The sequence below is a fragment of the Oncorhynchus mykiss genome, chromosome 8 (assembly GCF_057628025.1).
Source record: "Oncorhynchus mykiss isolate SJ-2025 chromosome 8, ASM5762802v1, whole genome shotgun sequence".
Lineage (NCBI taxonomy): Eukaryota > Metazoa > Chordata > Actinopteri > Salmoniformes > Salmonidae > Oncorhynchus > Oncorhynchus mykiss.
Genome location: NC_143029.1, coordinates 88640246 through 88662500, shown reverse-complemented (window position 1 = coordinate 88662500; position 22255 = coordinate 88640246). Strand labels below are relative to the sequence as shown.

The 22255-nt window shown below is 41.4% G+C and overlaps 1 protein-coding gene across 2 annotated transcripts in view; it reads right to left on the bottom strand.

Moving 5' to 3' along the window:
- Positions 1 to 577: 577 nt before the first annotated feature.
- The window catches only part of LOC110530844 (collagen alpha-1(XI) chain), a 224955-nt gene continuing 203277 nt past the window's right edge, over positions 578 to 22255 (bottom strand). For both annotated transcript variants that reach the window (XM_090182920.1, XM_036986621.2), the window contains 17 exons: positions 21573 to 21680; positions 20931 to 20984; positions 20687 to 20740; positions 20212 to 20265; positions 17551 to 17604; positions 13297 to 13404; positions 12039 to 12092; positions 11748 to 11801; positions 9235 to 9342; positions 9001 to 9054; positions 8747 to 8782; positions 8587 to 8640; positions 7726 to 7996; positions 6550 to 6662; positions 5842 to 5910; positions 4996 to 5229; positions 578 to 3421 (listed from right to left, as the gene is read on the bottom strand). In XM_090182920.1, the coding sequence (XP_090039046.1) occupies positions 3275 to 3421; positions 4996 to 5229; positions 5842 to 5910; positions 6550 to 6662; positions 7726 to 7996; positions 8587 to 8640; positions 8747 to 8782; positions 9001 to 9054; positions 9235 to 9342; positions 11748 to 11801; positions 12039 to 12092; positions 13297 to 13404; positions 17551 to 17604; positions 20212 to 20265; positions 20687 to 20740; positions 20931 to 20984; positions 21573 to 21680 (1626 nt within the window). In that variant the 3' untranslated portion in view covers positions 578 to 3274. The remainder of the gene's footprint in view (positions 3422 to 4995; positions 5230 to 5841; positions 5911 to 6549; positions 6663 to 7725; positions 7997 to 8586; positions 8641 to 8746; positions 8783 to 9000; positions 9055 to 9234; positions 9343 to 11747; positions 11802 to 12038; positions 12093 to 13296; positions 13405 to 17550; positions 17605 to 20211; positions 20266 to 20686; positions 20741 to 20930; positions 20985 to 21572; positions 21681 to 22255) is intronic.

Sequence of the window (22255 nt, the reverse complement as noted above, 5' to 3'; positions counted from 1 at the left end):
TTATCAAAGATGTGACATCAGTCAAAATACCTAAAAAAAAAACGGCATGGCATCAAGAACAAGATGAAAGTAGCTCAATGAAATTACATGTATTTATAAAGCCCTTTTTTTTTACATCCGCCGATGTCACAAAGTGCTGTACAGAAACCCCCTTACCTAACTCCCCAAACAGGAAGCAAGGCATATGTATCTGAAACGAACCACCTACGATTCCCCACAAACTGCTATACAGAAAACCCCTTACCTAACTCCCCAAACAGGAAGCAAGGCACATGTATCTGAAACGAACCACCTACGATTCCCCACAATGGCTTCTTGTCATCCAGAATCACAACAACACGGGCACTTCCGTCCCATTGAAGTTTACGCATCGTTTTTTCCCCCCCTGACTTTGTCAGCTAACCCCTCTATAAAGACCCATCACACCATAGTTTAGCCTAATCTGACAAAGATTAAGATTTAGGATTATTTGATCTTTTGCGGAAGGGAAAATCACCTGTCAAAATAAAGCAACGTGGAATCATCCCAATCCCTCTAGAGAACTCTCTAGAACAATACAGACGGTCAAGTCAACGCATTTGTTCAGAATCCAGTTTTAATATGAATCAACCATCAAAAGCACATGAAAACACTTCCTCATTACTGTAACAGAAACGGTCTAATTTATTTGGCATCATTCACAAAACTGTTAGGAAATAGACGAGAAGTTATTTTTCTTTTGCTTTAAAAAAAAGAATTCCACCAGCCCAAATATATTAACTCAATTGTACAAATCAAGGTATATACAGGGTTTCTTATCGATCCTATAGCATCTCAACATTAATGTACATAGAGCGATTGAGGTATACCATTCTGTGGGATAAAAATCTATCTGGCATAAGAAGCTTGTCGAGTGCAATATGTAAACTGGCTTTGTGGACATTTTCACATTACTCATTTTTAAATTACTCTGCAATCTTACATTCCTGATTTAGTGGGCACAAATAATCAAAACCAGGAAGTAATAGTTGAAAACAATAACACAAGTCAGTTAGTTATAAGACAAAATGGTTTAAGGTGGTTGTAGTCCAGTTTAGGGTTTAGTAACCCTTACTGTATATAGGCCTACTATGTACATAACCCTTTACTGTATATAGGCCTACTATGTACATCATGTTTTACTGTAGATTATAGTCTTGGAAGGGGAGAATAATGTTGTAAGTGCTTTATAATGGTCAATATTTACAAAGGAGATTCTTCATAATTATTTGTATTGCTGATATTACACTGTATCCCAAACACAACAACCTAGTATTACTTACCCATTCGTTTCTCAACAGATATTTAACACAAACAAATATCTTTATTGCAAATTTATTTTCTATATAGTTTAAAACCAACATTTATTAAAACATTAATAGTAAGAGCTTTGGTACACATGCAAGTTTCTTTTTTTTGAAGAGTGGATTCAGAAAGAGAACAGTATTGTACAAAATAAAAATAATAATAATTACAGTTTTTTTTTGCAAAATTCACTTTTTTTTTGTAGCACCTCTGGTGTTCTGTGTTCCGCACAAAAGCACCTCTGTGGTTGTATCTGGAGCAACACTGGAGCCACGGAAGCTGGGCTGGGGGAGGGACGAGGAGACTGGAGCTACCAGACAGGGAAGCTGGGGGAGGGACGAGGAGACTGGAGCTACCAGACAGGGAAGCTGGGGGAGGGACGAGGAGACTGGAGCTACCAGACAGGGAAGCTGGGGGAGGGACGAGGAGACTGGAGCTACCAGACAGGGAAGCTGGGGGAGGGACGAGGAGACTGGAGCTACCAGACAGGGAAGCTGGGGGAGGGACGAGGAGACTGGAGCTACCAGACAGGGAGGCTGGGCTGGGGGAGGGACGAGGAGACTGGAACTACCAGACAGGGAGGCTGGGCTGGGGGAGGGACGAGGAGACTGGAGCTACCAGACAGGGAGGCTGGGCTGGCGGAGGGACGAGGAGACTGGAACTACCAGACAGGGAGGCTGGGTTGGGGGAGGGACGAGGAGACTGGAGCTACCAGACAGGGAGGCTGGGCTGGGGGAGGGACGAGGAGACTGGAGCTACCAGACAGGGAAGCTGGGGCAGGGACGAGGAGACTGGAGCTACCAGACAGGGAGGCTGGGCTGGGGGAGGGACGAGGAGACTGGAACTACCAGACAGGGAGGCTGGGCTGGGGGAGGGACGAGGAGACTGGAGCTATCAGACAGGGAGGCTGGGCTGGCGGAGGGACGAGGAGACTGGAACTACCAGACAGGGAGGCTGGGCTGGGGGAGGGACGAGGAGACTGGAGCTACCAGACAGGGAAGCTGGGGGAGGGACGAGGAGACTGGAACTACCAGACAGGGAGGCTGGGCTGGGGGAGGGACGAGGAGACTGGAGCTACCAGACAGGGAGGCTGGGCTGGGGGAGGGACGAGGAGACTGGAGCTACCAGACAGGGAGGCTGGGCTGGGGGAGGGACGAGGAGACTGGAGCTACCAGTCAGGGAAGATGGGGGAGGGACGAGGAGACTGGAGCTACCAGACAGGGAGGCTGGGCTGGGGGAGGGACGAGGAGACTGGAGCTACCAGACAGGGAGGATGGGCTGGGGGAGGGACGAGGAGACTGGAGCTACCAGACAGGGAGGCTGGGCTGGGGGAGGGACGAGGAGACTGGAGCTACCAGACAGGGAGGCTGGGCTGGGGGAGGGACGAGGGGACTGGAGCTACCAGACAGGGAGGCTGGGCTGGAGGAGGGGCGAGGAGACTGGAGCTACCAGACAGGGAGACTGGGCTGGGGGAGGGACGAGACAGGGTAGGAAGAGTGGTTGGAGGGAAAAGGGGTAAGGACGAGGGGTGAGATGAGGGGTGGAAAGGGGGCTTGGGTGGGGTGAGTGGATCCTCCCTCTAATCAAGGTAAAGGGTGAGGAGAGGGGAGACGAGGGAGAGAAAAGGAGGTTTTGAGGGTTGGGGCGAGTGGGTCCTCCTCTCTGTTTGCTGAAAGTGTGCCACTGTCCGCCCACGGCATCAAACGTCCTTTATTCCTGATGTCACTTCCTCTCATTACAAGTTAAAGTCATTATGTGATTGGCCCTACAAGGGCGAGGAGTATTCCCCTGGGACAATGCTTCTATGACAGGGCAGAGGGGGGGCATGTTGTGCTATAGGGGGTAGGGAAGAGGAGGGGGGCATGTTGTTCTATAGGGGGTAGGGCAGAGGGGGGGGGGGTGTTGTTCTGTAGGGGGTAGGGCAGAGAGGGGTTCAGGGGATGGTCAGGTCCTAGCCCATGAAGCAGACGGGGCCCACCTCGAACCCGAACCGCTGGCTGGGGTCGCCAAAGTCATTAAACATGACGTCGATGATGGGCACTTGGTCGACGCGAGGAGTGTTGATCTCCATCACCGTCTTGGAGTAACCCGACTTCAGCTGGAGAGGGGAGGGAGAGAGGGAGAGGGGAGGGAGAGAGGGAGAGGGATGGAGTGGAGGAGGAAGGGAAGCAAGGAGTTATTGTGGTGTCAAATTCAGATGCTAAGATCAATCAATATCTACCAGTAACTACCATGTGATGACCAATTAGCAATCTCCAATGGAACCAAAGGAATCTCTCATTTGAACCAATGGAATCTCTAATGGAAACAATAGAATCTCCAATGGGACACATAGAATCTCTAATGGAACCAATAGGATCTCCAATGGGACAAATGGAATCTATAATGGAAACAATAGGATCTCCAATGGGACAAATGGAATATCTAATGGAACTAATGGAATCTCAATGGAACTAATGGAAATTTCATCGGAACCAATGAAATCTCTAATGGAACTAATGGAATCTCCAATGGAACTAATGAAATCTCAAATGGAACCAATAGGATCTCCAATGGAAAAAATGGAATTTCTAATGGAACCAATAGGATCTCCAATGGGACAAATTGAATCTCTAATGGAACCAATAGTATCCCCAATGGAACAAATGGAATATCTAATGGAACCAATAGGATCTCCAATGGGACAAATGGATTCTCTAATGGAACCAATAGGATCTCCAATGGAAAAAATGGAATCTTCAATGGAACCAATGGAATCTCTAATGAAATTAATGGAATCTTCAATGGAACCAATGGAATCTCAATGAAACTAATGGAATCTCTAATGGAACTAATGGAATCTCCAATGAAACCAATGAAATCCCCAATGGAACCAATGGGATCTTCAATGGAACTTATGGAATATCTAATGGAACCAATAGCATCTATAATGGAGACAATGGAATCTCTAATGGAACCAATGGAATCGGTGTTGGCACTAACATAATCTATAATGGCACTAATGGAATCTCTAATGGAACCAATGGAATCTCTAATGGAACCAATAGGATCTCCAATGGGACAAATGGAATCTCTAATGGAACCAATAGGATCTCCAATGGAACAAATGGCATTTCTAATGGAACCAATAGGATCTCCAATGGGACACATGGAATCTCTAATGGAACCAATAGGATCTCCAATGGGACAAATGGAATCTATAATGGAAACAATAGGATCTCCAATGAAACAAATTAAATCTCTCATTGAACCAATAGGATCTCCAATGGGACAAATGAAATATATAACGGAAACAATAGGATCTCCAATTGGACAAATGGAATCTCTCATTGAACCAATAGGATCTCCAATGGGACAAATGGAATCTATAATGGAAACAATAGGATCTCCAATGGGACAAATGGAATCTCTAATTGAACCAATAGGATCTCCAATGGGACAAATAGAATCTCTAATGGAACCAATAGGATCTCCAATGGGACACATGGGATCTCTAATGGAACCAATAGGATCTCCAATGGGACAATTGGAATCTCTAATGGAACCAATAGGATCTCCAATGGGACAAATGGAATCTCTAATGGAACCAATAGGATCTCCAATTGGACAATTGGAATCTCTAATGGAACTAATGCCAATGGAAGCGAAATCGGACTTTTTAAGAAGACATACCGAGCATCCGTCCGACAGGGCCTTGATGAAGGGGTTGTTATCATAGGACATCTCCTCGTCGTTGGAGCCCAGGAAGCGTAGAGCCTTGTCGTAGCCGTCTGCCTTGGCATCGTACCAGGCTACTGACTGGTGGCAGATGTAGGTGAAATTCTGACGGGCTGATGAGCTGAGCAGCTTCAGGAAGGTCATCTGGACTGTCTGGATGGTGTTCTCCTCCATGTCCACATAGTTCAACTGGGAGAAGGAGAGAGAAGGAGAAGGTGGGGGGAGAGAGAGAGAGAGAGAGAAAGAGAGAGAGAAGGAGAAGGGGGGGAGAGAGAGAGAGAGAGAGAGAGAGAGAGAGAGCGAGAGAGAGAGAGAAGAGAGAAAGAGAGAGAGAGAGAGAGAGAGAGAGAGATGGAGAAGGGGGAGAGAGAGAGAGAGAGAGAGAGAGAGAGAGAGAAGGAGAAGGGGGAGAGAGAGAGATGGAGAATGGGGGCGAGAGAGAGAGAGAGAGAGAGAGAGAGAGAGAGAGACAGAGAGAGAGATGGTGAATGGGGGGGGGGGGAGAGAGAGAGAGATGGAGAAGGGGGAGAGAGAGAGAGAGAGAGATGGAGAAGGGGGAGAGAGAGAGAGAGAGAGAGAGAGAGAGATGGAGAGAGAGAGAGAGAGAGATGGAGAATGGGGGGAGAGAGAGGGAGAGAGAGAGATGGAGAGAGAGAGAGTAGAGAGGGTTATGGAGATGATACATTTAGTCTCACTGTAGGTTATCTTGCCAAGAGTCTGAAATGTCTATCGTACATCTCAATCTTGATCACGTATAATATAGTATATCTGCTTCGAGAGGTTGATATTTTCTATACTTACTATTTTTCCACGTTTGAATTCACTGAACCATGATCCTGGAGCCTCTTTTGGCCAGTTAGATATTCTGACCTGTTACACAGAACACAAACAACACCGTGAATGAATGAATGAACAGGTTACCAGGTTAGAAAACGACATGTTCACTGTTTTTGGTGCGGCAGTTCACTGTTGGGGTGGTAGGTAATTTAGTGGTTTTAGAGCGTTGGGCCAGTAGCCACCAAGTTGCTAGATCAAATCCCCGAGCTGACAAGGTACAAATCTGTTGTTCTGCCCATGAACAAGGCAGTTAACCCACTCGGCCATTGTTGTAAATAAGAATTTGTTCTTAACTGACTTGCCTAGTAAAATAAAGGTAAAAAAAATTAAAAAAAGATCTATCGATCTACATCCTAAATAGATCGTAAAACACTGAGTATGAAATTGCTAAAATGTTCATATTAACTACTGTACACTCTTAGGAAAAAAAAGGTGCTATCTAGAACCTTAAGGGTTCTTTGGCTGTCCCTCGGAGAACACTTTTGAAGAACCCTTTTTGGCTTCCACACGTAGAACCCTTTCTACATAGGGTTCTACATGGAACCCAAAAGGGTTCTCCTATGGGGACAGCCAAAGAACCCGTTTGGAACTCTTTTTTTTCTAAGTGTGTATCTATCGGCATTACAAACATTAATAGACATTATTTTCCAGAAATGAGCCATGGAAACGTACGCCAGCGGACTTCTTGTCGGGGTAGATACAGGTCTCTCCTCCAGCGGTGAAGTTACAGTAGACCTTGAAGGAGTCTCCAGTACAGCCCTGGTTAGGATCGATCCAGTATTCACCTGAACACCACAACACACATTACACACAGTCATTAACATGATGTACTGGGGCCCTATGGCAAGGTCATTAACAGGATGTACTGGGGCCCCGTGGCAAGGTTATTAAACAATGTCCCTCATGGTACTGCAAAACAGGATTCACTCAGATTGTAATGATATACTCAGATTGTAATGAGGTGCTCAGATTATAATGAGATGTTTAGATTATAATAAAATGCTCAGATTATGAGATGCTCAGATTGTAATGAGTTGCTCAGATTGTAATGAGATGCTCAGATTATAATGAGTTGCTCAGATTATAATGAGTTGCTCAGATTATACTGAGATGCTCAGATTATAATGAGATGCTCAGATTGTAATGAGATGCTCAGATTATAATGAGTTGCTCAGATTGTAATGAGATTCTCAGATTATAATGAGTTGCTCAGATTATAATGAGATTCTCAGATTATAATGAGATGCTCAGATTGTAATGAGATGCTCAGATTATAATGAGTTGCTCAGATTGTAATGAGATGCTCAGATTATAATGAGTTGCTCAGATTGTAATGAGATTCTCAGATTGTAATGAGATTCTCAGATTGTAATGAGATTCTCAGATTATAATGAGATGCTCAGATTGTAATGAGATGCTAAAATTGTAATGAGATGCTAAGATTGTAATGAGATGCTCAGATTGTAATGAGATGCTCAGATTGAGTTGAAAACCAGCATTCACGGTACGTCACCAGGAATCAACATTGTAAATCACTAATCTTTGTGATTTAAAAAAAATCCTACTTTACTGCAACTTTTCAGTCACATAAGACCTTTGGCCAAGTCAATGTTGCACTTGTTAATAAATATTTCACATGCAATGTCTATTTGCTGTGTGTGGGGCTCCTCTTAACAGCTGCTCTCTCTCACTTCATTGCTAACCAGCTCCTGAAGTGGCTGTATGATGATGATGATGATGATGATGTTTCTGTAACTCAGTCTGTTACTGTTTATAACTCTGTGTTTTTACCCAGAAACCAAAGTTCCCTCTGAGGACAATGCAGTCTGTTTGATTGATTGAACCCACCGTTAGGGAAGTCAGGCTGGCTGAGGTGCAGGTCGTTACAGGTCCTGGCAGGGTTGTCCTGGGTTCCCATGGGGAACTTCATCCTCTCGATGTCCTGCTTCAAGTTATTCAGGGACCCGAACACGTCCTCCACGTCCACTGTGGTCTCCATGCCGTAGTCTGCCATGCCTCCCGCCTCGTCGCCCTGCACGCCGTCGTCCTCCGCCTGCCGTCTGTTCTTCCTGCTCGCCTGCTGGATGGGCAGCGGCTGGATGATGTCACCAGGAGGACCCTGGTTGGAAGAGAGGTTAAAAGTTATAGATGGCGGGGCCTCTATAGAGACCCTGGGTTCGCACCCAGGCTCTGTCGCAACCGGCCGCGACAGAGAGGTCCGTGGGGCGACATACAATTGGCCTAGCGTCGTCCGGGTTAGGGAGGGTTTGGCCGGTATGGATATCCTTGTCTCATCGCGCACTAGCGACTCCTGTGGCGGGCCGGGCGCAGTGCATGCCAACAAAGGTTGCCAGGTGCACAGTGTTTCCTCCGACACATTGGTGCGGCTGGCTTCCGGGTTGGATGCACACGGTGTTAAGAAGCAGTGCAGCTTGGTTGGGTTGTGTATCGGAGGACGCATGACTTTCAACCTTCGTCTCTCCCGAGCCCGTACGGGAGTTGTAGTGATGAGAAAAGATAGTAGCTACTAAAACAATTGAATACCGCGAAATTGGGGAGAAAAAGGGGTCAAATGTAAAAAAAATTTAAAAAAATAAATAAAGTTATAGATGGCAGGGGTCAGGGAAACGTCCAATCAGAGACAGGAAAAAGGTAAAAATCAAAATGGATAATCATGAGATCATCTTAGAGAGAACAATGTTGACTTACAGGAGCTCCGGGTGGTCCAATCACACCAGTGTCTCCTTTCTGGCCAGCTCCACCCTAAGAAAATAAAACACAGGGCACCGCATTACACACAGAAGTTATCACACCAGTCATATATGAGATGTTAGTGTCTTCGGTTAGTCGTCTAATGAACAGAACTTACTGACGATCCCTTGGACCCCTTAGAGCCCACAGGTCCCTAGGAAAACAGAGACACAAAGTCAGTGATGAAGTGGTAGACAATGAAGATGTTTTGATATGAGAAGATGTTTAAAGAGAGACACAAAGTGGAACGATAACACTATAACAATAGTGACACTGGGTTAATGAAATTCTACAGACATTTGATAGAAATTTGCTGACTAATTTTTGCTGAAGAGGTCTTTTGACGAGGTGGTGATTTCCTGATTAACTTACAGGAATACCAGGGGGTCCGGGAGGACCAAGGGGACCGGCAGGACCACCAACACCCTACAGAGACACAACACAGCAGGAACCAATGAGACGACGCTTCCCAGTAACATCAACCAAATGAGCGAACACTTTATAAATGGTTTATAAAGCCGTTTACAGATGGTTTAAAGATTTAGCTTATACATAATAAACTAGTAACTATTAAATAAAGGAGTAGTAAACATATCAGTCACATACAGTGTCTCCTTTGCCTCCACCAGTTCCCTGGGGTCCAGGCAGGCCTCTGTCTCCCTTCTCTCCGAACTCACCAGGCGGCCCAATCAGACCAATCAGACCTGGGTGACCCTGGAGGACAGAGAGTGAGAGAGGGAAGGATGGAGAGAGAGAGAGAGAGGGGAAGGGAAGGGAGGGAGAGGGAAGGAGAGAGGGTGAGAGAAATATTTAAGTGCCTTTGAACAGGGTACGGTAGTAGGAGTCAAGTGCACCGGTTTGTGTCGATGAACTGCAACTCTGCTAGTTTTTTTCCAACAGTTTTCCTGTGTGTATCAAGAACGGTCCACCACCCGAAGGACATCCAGCCAACTGGACACAACTGTGGGAAGCATTTTAGTCAATGTGAGTGAGCATCCCTGTGGAAGGCTTTCGACAACTTGTAGAGTCCATGCCCCGGACGATTTGAGGCTGTTCGGACGGCAAAAGGGGGTGTAACTTAATTTTAGGAAGGTGTCCCTAATGTTTTGTACACTCAGTGTAGTGATCCATCAAGCAAGAAAAAATGCCTTTCTGAAATAATGTATGTTTTTTTTGTGTGTGACTGTGAACCACCCTTAATTTTTGGTTTGTCAGTCATCGAAATATCATAAACGAACTTGGACATTTTGTTGACAGGAAACTTTGCTCTAACCATCTGTTGTTAAAGTTATGGCAAGTAAAATTATGTTGATTCAATTCTCGACCTGGCAACATCATTAGAATGTTTATGAAGGAAACTAAGGAACAACTATTCTAGGCCTTGTCTTTGGTGGTCAAAACACTGTCTTTGTTACCAAGGTAAATGATTAGTCTGTTTATAGTGTTGTCAAGTCTCTGGGACCAGCCTTTGTGTGTGTGTGTGTGTGTGTGTGTGTGTGTGTGTGTGTGTGTGTGTGTGTGTGTGTGTGTGTGTGTATGTATGTATGTATGTATGTGTGTATGTGTATGTGTGTGTATGTGTGTATGTGTATGTGTGTGTCTGTGTGTGTGTGTGTGTGTGTGTGTGTGTGTGTGTATGTATGTATGTATGTATGTGTGTATGTGTATGTGTGTGTCTGTGTGTGTGTGTGTGTGTGTGTGTGTGTGTGTGTGTGTGTCTGTGTGTGTGTGTCTGTGTGTGTGTGTCTGTGTGTGTGTGTCTGTGTGTGTGTGTGTTTGTCATATTTAAGAGTGGTGGTCTGTCTCGTATCGGCTGCTGTAACTAGAGTTCTAGCCAGCCTTCTGTCCCTACTGGGCTATACTGCTGCTTGCTGGCTACAAACCAATGATCATTAAACAGATTATATTATATTTCTTATATATATTTAATTACTACATTAAATCACAAAAACAGAGTTGACTTTGAAAGAGAGAGATAGAGAGAGGGGGAGGTAGAGGCAGGGATGAAGAAAGAGAGAGTGAGAGAGAGAGCAAGAGTGAGAGAGGGAGAGAGAGAGGGAGAGAGAGAGAGCAAGAGTGAGAGAGAGAGAGAGAGAGAGAGAGAGAGAGAGAGAGAGAGAGAGAGAGAGGGAGAGAGAGCAAGAGTGAGAGAGAGAGAGCAAGAGAGAGAGAGAGATAGACAGAGAGAGAGAGAGAGTGAGCATAGCCTTGCTATTGAGAAAGGCCGCCGTAGGCAGACATGGCTCTCAAGAGAAGACAGGCTATGTGCTCACTGCCCACAAAATGAGGTGGAAACTGAGCTGCACTTCCTAACCTCCTGCCCAATGTATGACCATATTAGAGAGACATATTTCACTCAGATTACACAGATCCACAAAGAATTCGAAAACAAATCCAAATTTGAAAAACTCCCATATCTACTGGGTGAAATTCCACAGTGTGCCATCACAGCAGCAAGATTTGTGACCTGTTGCCACGAGAAAAGGGCAACCAGTGAAGAACACACACCATTGTAAATACAACCCATATTTATGCTTATTTATTTTATCTTGTGTCCTTTAACCATTTGTACATTGTTAAAACACTGTGTGTATATATATATAATATGACATTTGTAATGTCTTTACTGTTTTGAAACCTCTGTATGTGTAATGTTTACTGTTAATTTTTGTTGTTTTTCACTTTATATATTAACTTTGTATGTTGTCTACCTCACTTGCTTTGGCAATGTTAACACATGTTTCCCATGCCAATAAAGCCCTTGAATTGAATTGAATTGAGAGAGTGATATATATATAGGAGAGAGTGAGAGAGAGAGAGAGAGACAGAGATAGTGATATATATATGAGAGAGAGAGAGACAGAGAGAGAGAGACAGAGAGAGATATATGAGAGAGAGACAGAGAGAGAGAGAGAGATAGAGAGATACAGTGATATATATATGAGAGAGAGAGAGAGACAGAGAGAGTGATATATATATATGAGAGAGAGACAGAGAGAGAGAGAGAGAGAGAGAGAGCGAGATAGTGATACATATATATGAGAGAGAGAGAGAGAGACAGAGACAGAGATAGTGATATATATATATATATGAGAGAGAGAGGACATTCTCAGTCATACCTTTTCTCCTTTGCCCCCAGGAGTTCCTTTCAGACCAGCGAGACCAGGGGGTCCCTGTAAAGAGAGAGAACTCCTCTCATGAATCAGTTTGTCAAAGTTTGTCAAAGTACATCTAAGGGCCTTTTACTTACTGTTCACACACACACACACACACACACACACACACACACACACACACACACACACACATCTTAGAACAATTGATGCCTGGAAAAATTGTATCATGGCATTATAGTTGCGGCAAGAAAATAGGATATGAAAAATGTAAATATATGAGATATTATCTCTTACCAGAGGTCCAGGGGGTCCGTCCATTCCAGAGGCACCCGGAAGTCCTTGTTCACCCTTAGAATATGTATCAAAACATCCATTACATTATCCATAACTATATACATTACATTATCCATTACTAATACATTATCCATAACTACATCCATTACATTATCCATTACCATTACATTATCCATAACTATATCCATTACATTATCCATTACTAATACATTACATTATCCATTACCATTACATTATCCGTTATACCATTACATTATCCATAACTATATATATTACATTATCCATTACCAATACATTGCATTATCCATAACTATATACATTACATTATCCATTACCATTACATTATCCATAACTATATACATTACATTATCCATAACTATATACATTACATTATCCATTACTAATACATTACATTATCCATAACTATATACATTACATTATCCATAACTATATACATTACATTATCCATAACTATATACATTACCCATAACTACATCCATTACATTATCCATTGCCATTACATTATCCGTTATACCATTACATTATCCATAACTATATATATTCCATTATCCATTACCAATACATTGCATTATCCATAACTACATCCATTACCATTACATTATCCTTAGCTATATATATATATATATATATATATATATATATATATATATTCCATTATCCATTACCATTACATTATCCATGACTATATACATTACATTATCCATAACTATATCCATTACATTATCCATAACTACATCCATTACATTATCCATTACCATTACATTATCCTTAGCTATATACATTACATTATCCATTACCATTACATTATCCATAACTATATCCATTACATTATCCATAACTATATCCATTACATTATCCATAACTATATCCATTACATTATCCATTACCATTACATTATCCATGACTATATCCATTACATTATCCATAACTATATCCATTACATTATCCATAACTATATCCATTACATTATCCATAACTATATCCATTACATTATCCATAACTATATCCATTACATTATCCATAACTATATCCATTATATTATCCATAACTATATCTGTTACATTATCATTATTATTGAACCTTCATAACGTATGAAATCGTCCATCACATTAGTTAACCTTGATAATGTAGAGATAATGTATAGGAAACAGATTAGTCTATAATCTAGCTAGTTACAACAGTGATAGTGTAACGTGTAGCTAAAGTATAGCAGACCATCTATAGCTAGTTAACTCACAACAGGGCCGGGGATTCCACGCAGGCCATCGGGTCCGGGTTTACCAGAGGGCCCCTGGGGTCCGACAGGTCCAGTCTGACCATCAGGCCCCTCGGCTCCAGCCTCACCCTGCAATACACAATCCCAGCATTCTATATCAATACCTTCAGCCTCACCCTGCAATACACTGTATCAATACCTTCAGCCTCATCGAGAAGCCACACAGTAGCAACATTGAAATAAATTGAGCATGACTCCCTTCCAGGGTTACGTTCTATAGTGTGAGGAACCAGAGAAATAAGACTCTTTCAAATCTGTTTGGATCCCCACACTATGTCTTACAGGTATATAATACAGATATATCTATAAATTAGACTTATGAAGTGGGGAAAACTGTTGAATACAGTTGAATATAGTTAAATACAGTTAAATATAGTTGACAACTGTTGTTTACAGTTGACTACAGTTGTTTACAGTTGACTACAGTTGTTTACAGTTGACTACAGTTGAATACAATTGACTACAGTTGATTACAGTTAAATACAATTGACTACAGTTGATTACAGTTAAATACAGTTAAATATAGTTTACTACAGTTGAATATAGTTAAATACAGTTAAATACAGTTGATTACAGTTGACTATAGTTAAATACAGTTAAATACAGTTGATTACAGTTGAATACAGTTGAATATAGTTAAATACAGTTAAATACAGTTGACTACAGTTGAATATAGTTAAATACAGTTAAATATAGTTGAATACAGTTGAATATAGTTAAATATAGTTAAATACAGTTGACTACAGTTGAGTACATTTGACTACAGTTGTTTACAGTTGATTACAGTTAAATACAGTTAAATATAGTGTACTACAGTTGAATATAGTTAAATACAGTTAAATACAGTTGACTACAGTTGAATATAGTTAAATAAAGTTAAATACAGTTGACTACAGTTGAGTACATTTGACTACAGTTGTTTACAGTTGATTACAGTTGAGTACATTTGACTAAAGTTGTTTACAGTTGATTACAGTTGAGTACATTTGACTACAGTTGTTTACAGTTGATTACAGTTGAATACAGTTGAATATAGTTAAATACAGTTAAATACAGTTGACTACAGTTGACTATAGTTAAATACAGTTAAATACAGTTGATTACAGTTGATTACAGTTGAATACAGTTGAATATAGTTAAATACAGTTGACTACAGTTGACTACAGTTGAATATAGTTAAATACAGTTAAATATAGTTGACTACAGTTGACTATAGTTAAATACAGTTAAATATAGTTGATTACAGTTGAATACAGTTGAATATAGTTAAATACAGTTAAATATAGTTGACTACAGTTGACTATAGTTAAATACAGTTAAATAGAGTTGACTACAGTTGTTTACAGTTGACTAAAGTTGTTTACAGTTGTTTACAGTTGAATACAATTGACTACAGTTGATTACAGTTAAATACAGTTAAATATAGTTTACTACAGTTGAATATAGTTAAATACAGTTAAATACAGTTGATTACAGTTGACTATAGTTAAATACAGTTAAATAGTTGATTACAGTTGAATACAGTTGAATATAGTTAAATACAGTTAAATACAGTTGACTACAGTTGAGTACATTTGACTACAGTTGTTTACAGTTGATTACAGTTAAATACAGTTAAATATAGTTTACTACAGTTGAATATAGTTAAATACAGTTAAATACAGTTGACTACAGTTAAATACAGTTAAATACAGTTGACTACAGTTGAATATAGTTAAATACAGTTAAATACAGTTGACTACAGTTGAGTACATTTGACTACAGTTGTTTACAGTTGATTACAGTTGAGTACATTTGACTACAGTTGTTTACAGTTGATTACAGTTGAGTACATTTGACTACAGTTGTTTACAGTTGATTACAGTTGAATACAGTTGAATATAGTTAAATACAGTTAAATATAGTTGACTACAGTTGACTATAGTTAAATACAGTTAAATACAGTTGATTACAGTTGAATACAGTTGACTATAGTTAAATACAGTTAAATACAGTTGATTACAGTTGATTACAGTTGAATACAGTTGAATATAGTTAAATACAGTTGACTACAGTTGACTACAGTTGAATATAGTTAAATACAGTTAAATATAGTTGACTACAGTTGACTATAGTTAAATACAGTTAAATACAGTTGATTACAGTTGAATACAGTTGAATATAGTTAAATACAGTTAAATATAGTTGACTACAGTTGACTATAGTTAAATACAGTTAAATAGAGTTGACTACAGTTGTTTACAGTTGACTACAGTTGTTTACAGTTGACTACAGTTGTTTACAGTTGACTACAGTTGAGTACAGTTGACTACAGTTGGTTACAGTTGACTACAGTTGAATACAGTTGAATACAGTTGAATATAGTTAAATATAGTTGACTACAGTTGAATACAATTGACTACAGTTGATTACAGTTGAATACAGTTGAATACAGTTGATTACAGTTGAATACAGTTGAATACAGTTAAATATAGTTGACTACAGTTGATTACAGTTGACTACAGTTGAATATAGTTAAATACAGTTGACTACAGTTGATTACAGTTGAATATAGTTAAATACAGTTAACTACAGTTGATTACAGTTGAATATAGTTAAATACAGTTAAATACAGTTAAATATAGTTGAATACAGTTGAATATAGTTAAATACAGTTAAATATAGTTGAATACAGTTGAATATAGTTAAATACAGTTAAATATAGTTGAATACAGTTGAATATAGTTAAATACAGTTGATTACAGTTGAATACAGTTGACTACAGTTGAATACAGTTGAATACAGTTGAATACAGTTGAATATAGTTAAATACAGTTAAATATAGTTGAATACAGTTGAATATAGTTAAATACAGTTAAATATAGTTGAATACAGTTGAATATAGTTAAATACAGTTGATTACAGTTGAATACAGTTGACTACAGTTGAATACAGTTGAATACAGTTGAATACAGTTGAATATAGTTAAATATAGTTGAGTACAGTTGACTTTCAGTTCGCTGCAGCTAGTGACTGGAACGAGCTGCAAAAAACTGTCAAACTGTACATCTCTTCATTCAAAGACTCAATCATGGACACTCTCACTGACAGTTGTGGCTGCTTCATATTGTTGTCTCTACCTTATTGCCCTTTGTGCTGTTGTCTATGCCCAATAATGTTTGTACCATGTTTTGTGCTGCTACCATGTTGTGTTGCTACCATAATGTTGTCTTAGGTCTCTCTTTATGTCGTGTTGTCTCTCTTGTCGAGACGTGTTTTTTCTTTTGCCTTTTGGTAGGCCGTCATTGTAAATAAGAATTTGTTCTTAACTGACTTGCCTAGTTAAAAAAAACAACAAAAAAAAAAACAGTTGAATACAGTTGATTACAGTTGAATACAGTGAAACATGAAACTGGCTCAAAACGGTTAAGAGAACCGAATTTCTCAAGAGGATTCTATCAGTATTGTTTCTCCTTTTGCACCCCAGTATCTCTACTTGCACATTCATTTTCTGCTCATCTATCACTCCAGTGTTTAATTGTAATTACTTTGCCACTACAGCCTATTTATTACCTCACCTCCCTTATCTTACCTCATCTGCACACACTGTATATAGATTTTTTTCTATTGTGTTATTGACTTTATGTTTGTTTGTGTAACTCTGTTGTTGTTTGTGTCGCACTGCTTTGCTTTATCTTGGCCAGGTTGCAGTTGTAAATGAGAACTTGTTCTCAACTAGCTTACCTGGTTAAATAAAGGTGTTCTCAACTAGCCTACCTGGTTAAATAAAGGTGAAAAAAAACAGCATTGGGTCCTATTCACCCTCAAAAGAGAACACCTTTCAAAAGCATTTGGGAATTACAACAATCACACAGAGCCTAAACTCAGTCACCAGATGCCTTCAGCCATGAGAACAGACACAGAGGATTGGAGATCCATGGATTTACCATCAGATCGGATGAAGGGGTTGGAGGATTAAACCATTGTGACAACCAATTAGAAGCCAGCTTTTAACAGACCAGGAAGTTCTGAGAGGCTTTCGCCTGTCTCCATCACATCAACTCTAATCCTACACTTCTGTTTGAATGGAAATGTGTGTGTGTGTGTGTGTGTGTGTGTGTGTGTGTGTGTGTGTGTGTGTGTGTGTGTGTGTGTGTGTGTGTGTGTGTGTGTGTGTGTGTGTGTGTGCGTGTGTGTGTGTGTGTGTGTGTGTGTGTGTGTGCATTTGTGTCTTACCTTAGATCCCTTCTCTCCTTGTCTTCCCTCAGTACCGGCTGGTCCAATGGGTCCCTGGGGAGGAAAAAGGCCCCACTCATCAGCTTGGTATACAGTTTACAACGTATTTCAATGATAGATGGCTAAAACAGTCTAAATGGTTTAGTATACCTTGTGAATAGACTTAATAACTGTTCATGATAACTGGTCGATAAGGTCAATAACCTTGACTAGAAGCGGAGCCAGCGTACAGTCGGTCAGATAGGGACAAAGCTGCAGTAAATTGGCCTGCAGTCTACTGGTAGTAAAGCTAAAGGATCTGAATAACTGCCTTAGAAGCAGGTTGTGGTTGAGCATCAGTAACCATAAACTGATGAAGGAGACTATCTAAACCCTGATGTGGGTTATGGGCATCAATGTGTGTGTTATTATAACTCAGTTGAGCTTCAGTGTGCTTCAATGACCTGCAGACCTATATCTAAATTTATATAAATCTACACAGTAGATCCCTCGAAATCCCTTACTTCAACATATAAATGGCTAATCAAGCACATAACTTCCCATTGGACATTAACTGGTGAAATTCCTAGAATGGTCTGAATAAACAGAATGAACACATTTGGGGGCCTTTAAAGCTATGGCTAAAGTGGGGTACGCTATGGCTAATGCTCTGGCTAATGCTATAGCTAATGCTATGGCTAAAGCTCTGGCTAATGCTATGGCTAAAGCTCTGGCTAACGCTATGGCTAAAGCTCTGGCTAATGCTATGGCTAAAGCTATGGCTAACGCTATGGCTAACGCTATGGCTAATGCTATGGCTAAAGCTCTGGCTAAAGCTATGGCTAAAGCTCTGGCTAATGCTATGGCTAAAGCTCTGGCTAATGCTATGGCTAAGGCTCTGGCTAAAGCTATGGCTAAAGCTCTGGCTAATGCTATGGCTAAAGATATGGCTAAAGCTATGGCTGATGATGGATCAGCTCTTTAAAGCATGTAGAGTTGAAGTCTGAAGTTTAAATGTATTTGGCTAGGATGTATGTAAACTCAGTTTTTCACAATTCCTGACATTTAATCCTAGTAAAAATTCCCTGTCTTAGGTCAGTTAGGATCACCACTTTATTTTAAGAATGTGAAATGTCAGAATAATAGTATAGAGAATGATTTACTTCAGCTTTCATTTCTTTCATCACATTCCCAGTGGGTCAGAAGTTTACATACACTCAATTAGTATTTGGTAGCATTGCCTTCAAATTGTTTAACTTGGGTCAAACTTTTCGGGTAGCCTTCCACAAGATTCCCACAATAAATTGGGAGAATTTTGGCCCATTCCTCCTGACAGAGCTGGTGTAACTGAGTCAGGTTCGCAGTGGCTTCTTCCTTGCTGAGCGGCCTTTCAGGTTATGTTGATGTGGGACTCGTTTTACTGTGGATATAGAAACTTTTGTGCCTGTTTCCTCCAGCATCTTCACAAGGTCCTTTGCTGTTGTTCTGGGATTGATTTTCACTTTTCGCACCAAAGTACATTCATCTCTAGGAGACAGAACACGTCTCCTTCCTGAGCGGTATGACGGCTGCGTGGTCCCATGGTGTTTATACTTGCGTACTATTGTTAGTACAGATGAACGTGGTACCTTCAGGCATTTGGAAATTGCTCCCAAGGATGAACCTGACTTGTGAAGGTCTACAATTTGTTTTCTGAGGTCTTGGCTGATTTCTTTTGATTTTCCCATGTCAAGCAAAGAGGCACTGAGTTTGAAGGTAGGTCTTGAAATACATCCACAGGGACGCCTCCAATTGACTCAAATGATGTCAATTAGCCTATCAGAAGCTTCTAAAGCCATGACATCATTTTCTGGAATTTTCCAAGCTGTTTAAAGGCACAGTCAACTTAGTGTATGTAAACTTCTGACCCACTGGAATTGTGATACAGTGAATTATAAGTGAAATAATCTGTCTGTAAACAATTGTTGGAAAAATGACTTGTGTCGTGCACAAAGTAGATGTCCTAACTAAAGTAGTGCACCACATAGGGAATAGGGTGTCATAGAGCTCTGGTCAGAAGTAGTGCACTATATAGGGAATAGGGTGCCACAGGGCTCTGGTCTAAAGTAGTGCACTAAATAGGGAATAGGGTGTCATAGAGCTCTGGTCAGAAGTAGTGCACTATATAGGGAATAGGGTTCCATAGGGTTCTGGTCAGAAGTAGTGCACTAAAATAGGGAATATAGGGTGCCATAGGGCTCTGGTCAGAAGTAGTGCACTATATAGGGAATAGTGTGCCCTTTGCGATGCATCCCTAATCTCATGTGGACAGCGAGCAGTAGCAGATGCCAGAAGCAGAAATGACATCTTGATACTTCAGTGTTTATTCCTTTTCACGTCACTGTCAGTCAAACTAAAACAGGTCAATAGTCTATTCTAAAAACAAATCTATTCTTCAACCATCTCTGAACGCTGGCTTGTCCAGAGACTTGTTCGTTCAACAAGTGGAAACCACATCTGTATTGTAATGCATTGTATCTAAAAATTTCAATTCGGCAACAGCTATTCATTTCGGATGGTGACGAGTAACCTTGCCTGAAACCGGTGACCTTGTGTTAGCTCTGTGAATGAATGCTTAGGCGTTTAGCTCAGAGGGCTAACGCAGGTTTGTGGTGTGCAGGAGACCCAAGTCGGAACACTCACCCTCTTGCCGGGGGGTCCTGGAGGCCCGGCTTCTCCAGAAGGACCAGATGGACCCTGTAACACAAAAGACCAGTTAGAATAACAATGACGACACTGCCGCCGACATCAACAACAACAACAACAACAACAACAACACCATAATCAACAACAACAACAACATAATCAACAACAACAGCAACACCAACATCCACAACACCAACACCAACACCATCAACAACAACAACAACAACATAATCAACAACAACAGCAACACCAACATCCACAACACCAACACCAACACCATCAACAACAACAACAACAACATAATCAACAACAACAGCGACAGCAACACCAACAACCATAACCAATATCAACACCAACACAAACACAGCAACACCAACAACATCAACAACAGCAATATCATCAACAACAACATCATCAACAACAACAGCAGCAACATCAACATCATCATCAACAACAACAACAGTGAACCTACAGGCTGACCGGCCTCGCCGTCATCTCCCTTGTCTCCAGCCAAGCCATCCAATCCCTGAAGAGATACAACAGAAAGACAAGTCAGGGTACTGTTACTTTCTAACCTGATATAACAGTACTAGCTACTAGCATAATCTAATGTTACACTTCAATGATTTCAACTTATACTGCCTAAGAGGTCTCTGCCTAGCTTCCCTCCTGTGATGCTTCAGGCCATTCCCTTTATATATCCGCGTAGTACTTACACCAACTCCAGGCTCTCCAGGGGGACCAGGGTCTCCAGGGAAGCCTACGGGACCCTACAGACAGAAACAAACACACCGAGAGAGAGAGAGAGAGAGAGAGAGAGAGAGAGAGAGAGAGAGACACAGACAGACAGACAGACAGACAGACAGACAGACAGACAGACAGACAGACAGACAGAGAGAGAGAGAGAGAATACAATATCTGGTTTAGCTGGAATCATACAACAAATGACACTAAAACAACAGCACTAGTTAGCTTCACAACCATGGGTGGGGAGAACCCTCTTTGGAAAGGGTTCTACATGGAGCCCAAAATGGTTCTACCTGGAAGCTGAAGGGTTCTACCTGGAAGCTAAAGGGTTCTACCTGGAAGCTGAAGGGTTCTACCTGGAAGCTAAAGGGTTCTACCTGGAAGCTAAAGGGTTCTACCTGGAAGCTAAAGGGTTATACCTGGAAGCTGAAGGGTTCTACCTGGAAGCTAAAGGGTTCTACCTGGAAGCTGAAGGGTTCTACCTGGAAGCTAAAGGGTTTTTCAAAGGGTACTCCTATGGGGACAGCCAAACTACTCTTTTAGGTTCTAGAAAGCACCTTTTTTTCTAAGAGTGGAATGAATAAAGTTTGGTTATATGTGACGTGACTCACAGGGTTGCCTTTGGGGCCGTCGTCTCCTCCGGGTCCGCGGGCCCCTGCAGGTCCAGCAGCTCCAGGTGGTCCTGACTCTCCCTTCTCCCCTGTCTCTCCTCTGGGGCCCTGGAGAGAGACATCAGCATGGTTATCACATTGATATAGGAACTATCTCTCCCTTCTCCCATGTCTCTCCTCTGGGGCCCTGGAAAGAGATGTGATCAATTACAGCATGTCGATCTGCTTGTAGTAGACCAGCTTTTCAGTCCATGCCAAAGCGCCACCTCTCCAACTGATCACAGGGCCGTTGAGGCTCGATCTGTTCATGTCCTCTCCCTCCCTGTCACTATCTGTCCCTGTCTGTTTCCTAGCTACCTGTCACTATCTGTCCCTATCAAATCAAATGTATTTATAAAGCCCTTCTTACATCAGCTGATATCACAAAGTGCTGTACAGAAACCCAGCCTAAAACCCCAAACAGCAAAGCAATGCAGGTGTAGAAGCACAGTGGCCAGGAAAAACACTATCTGTCACTATCACTATCTGTCCCTGTCTGTCCCTGTCAGTTCCCTGCCAACCTGTCACTGTCTATTCCTGTCTGTTCCCTGTCTGTCCCTGTCTGTCCCTATCTGTCACTGTCTGTCCCTGTCTGTTCCCTGCCAACCTGTCCCTGTCTGCTCCTGTCTGTCCCTGTCTGTTCC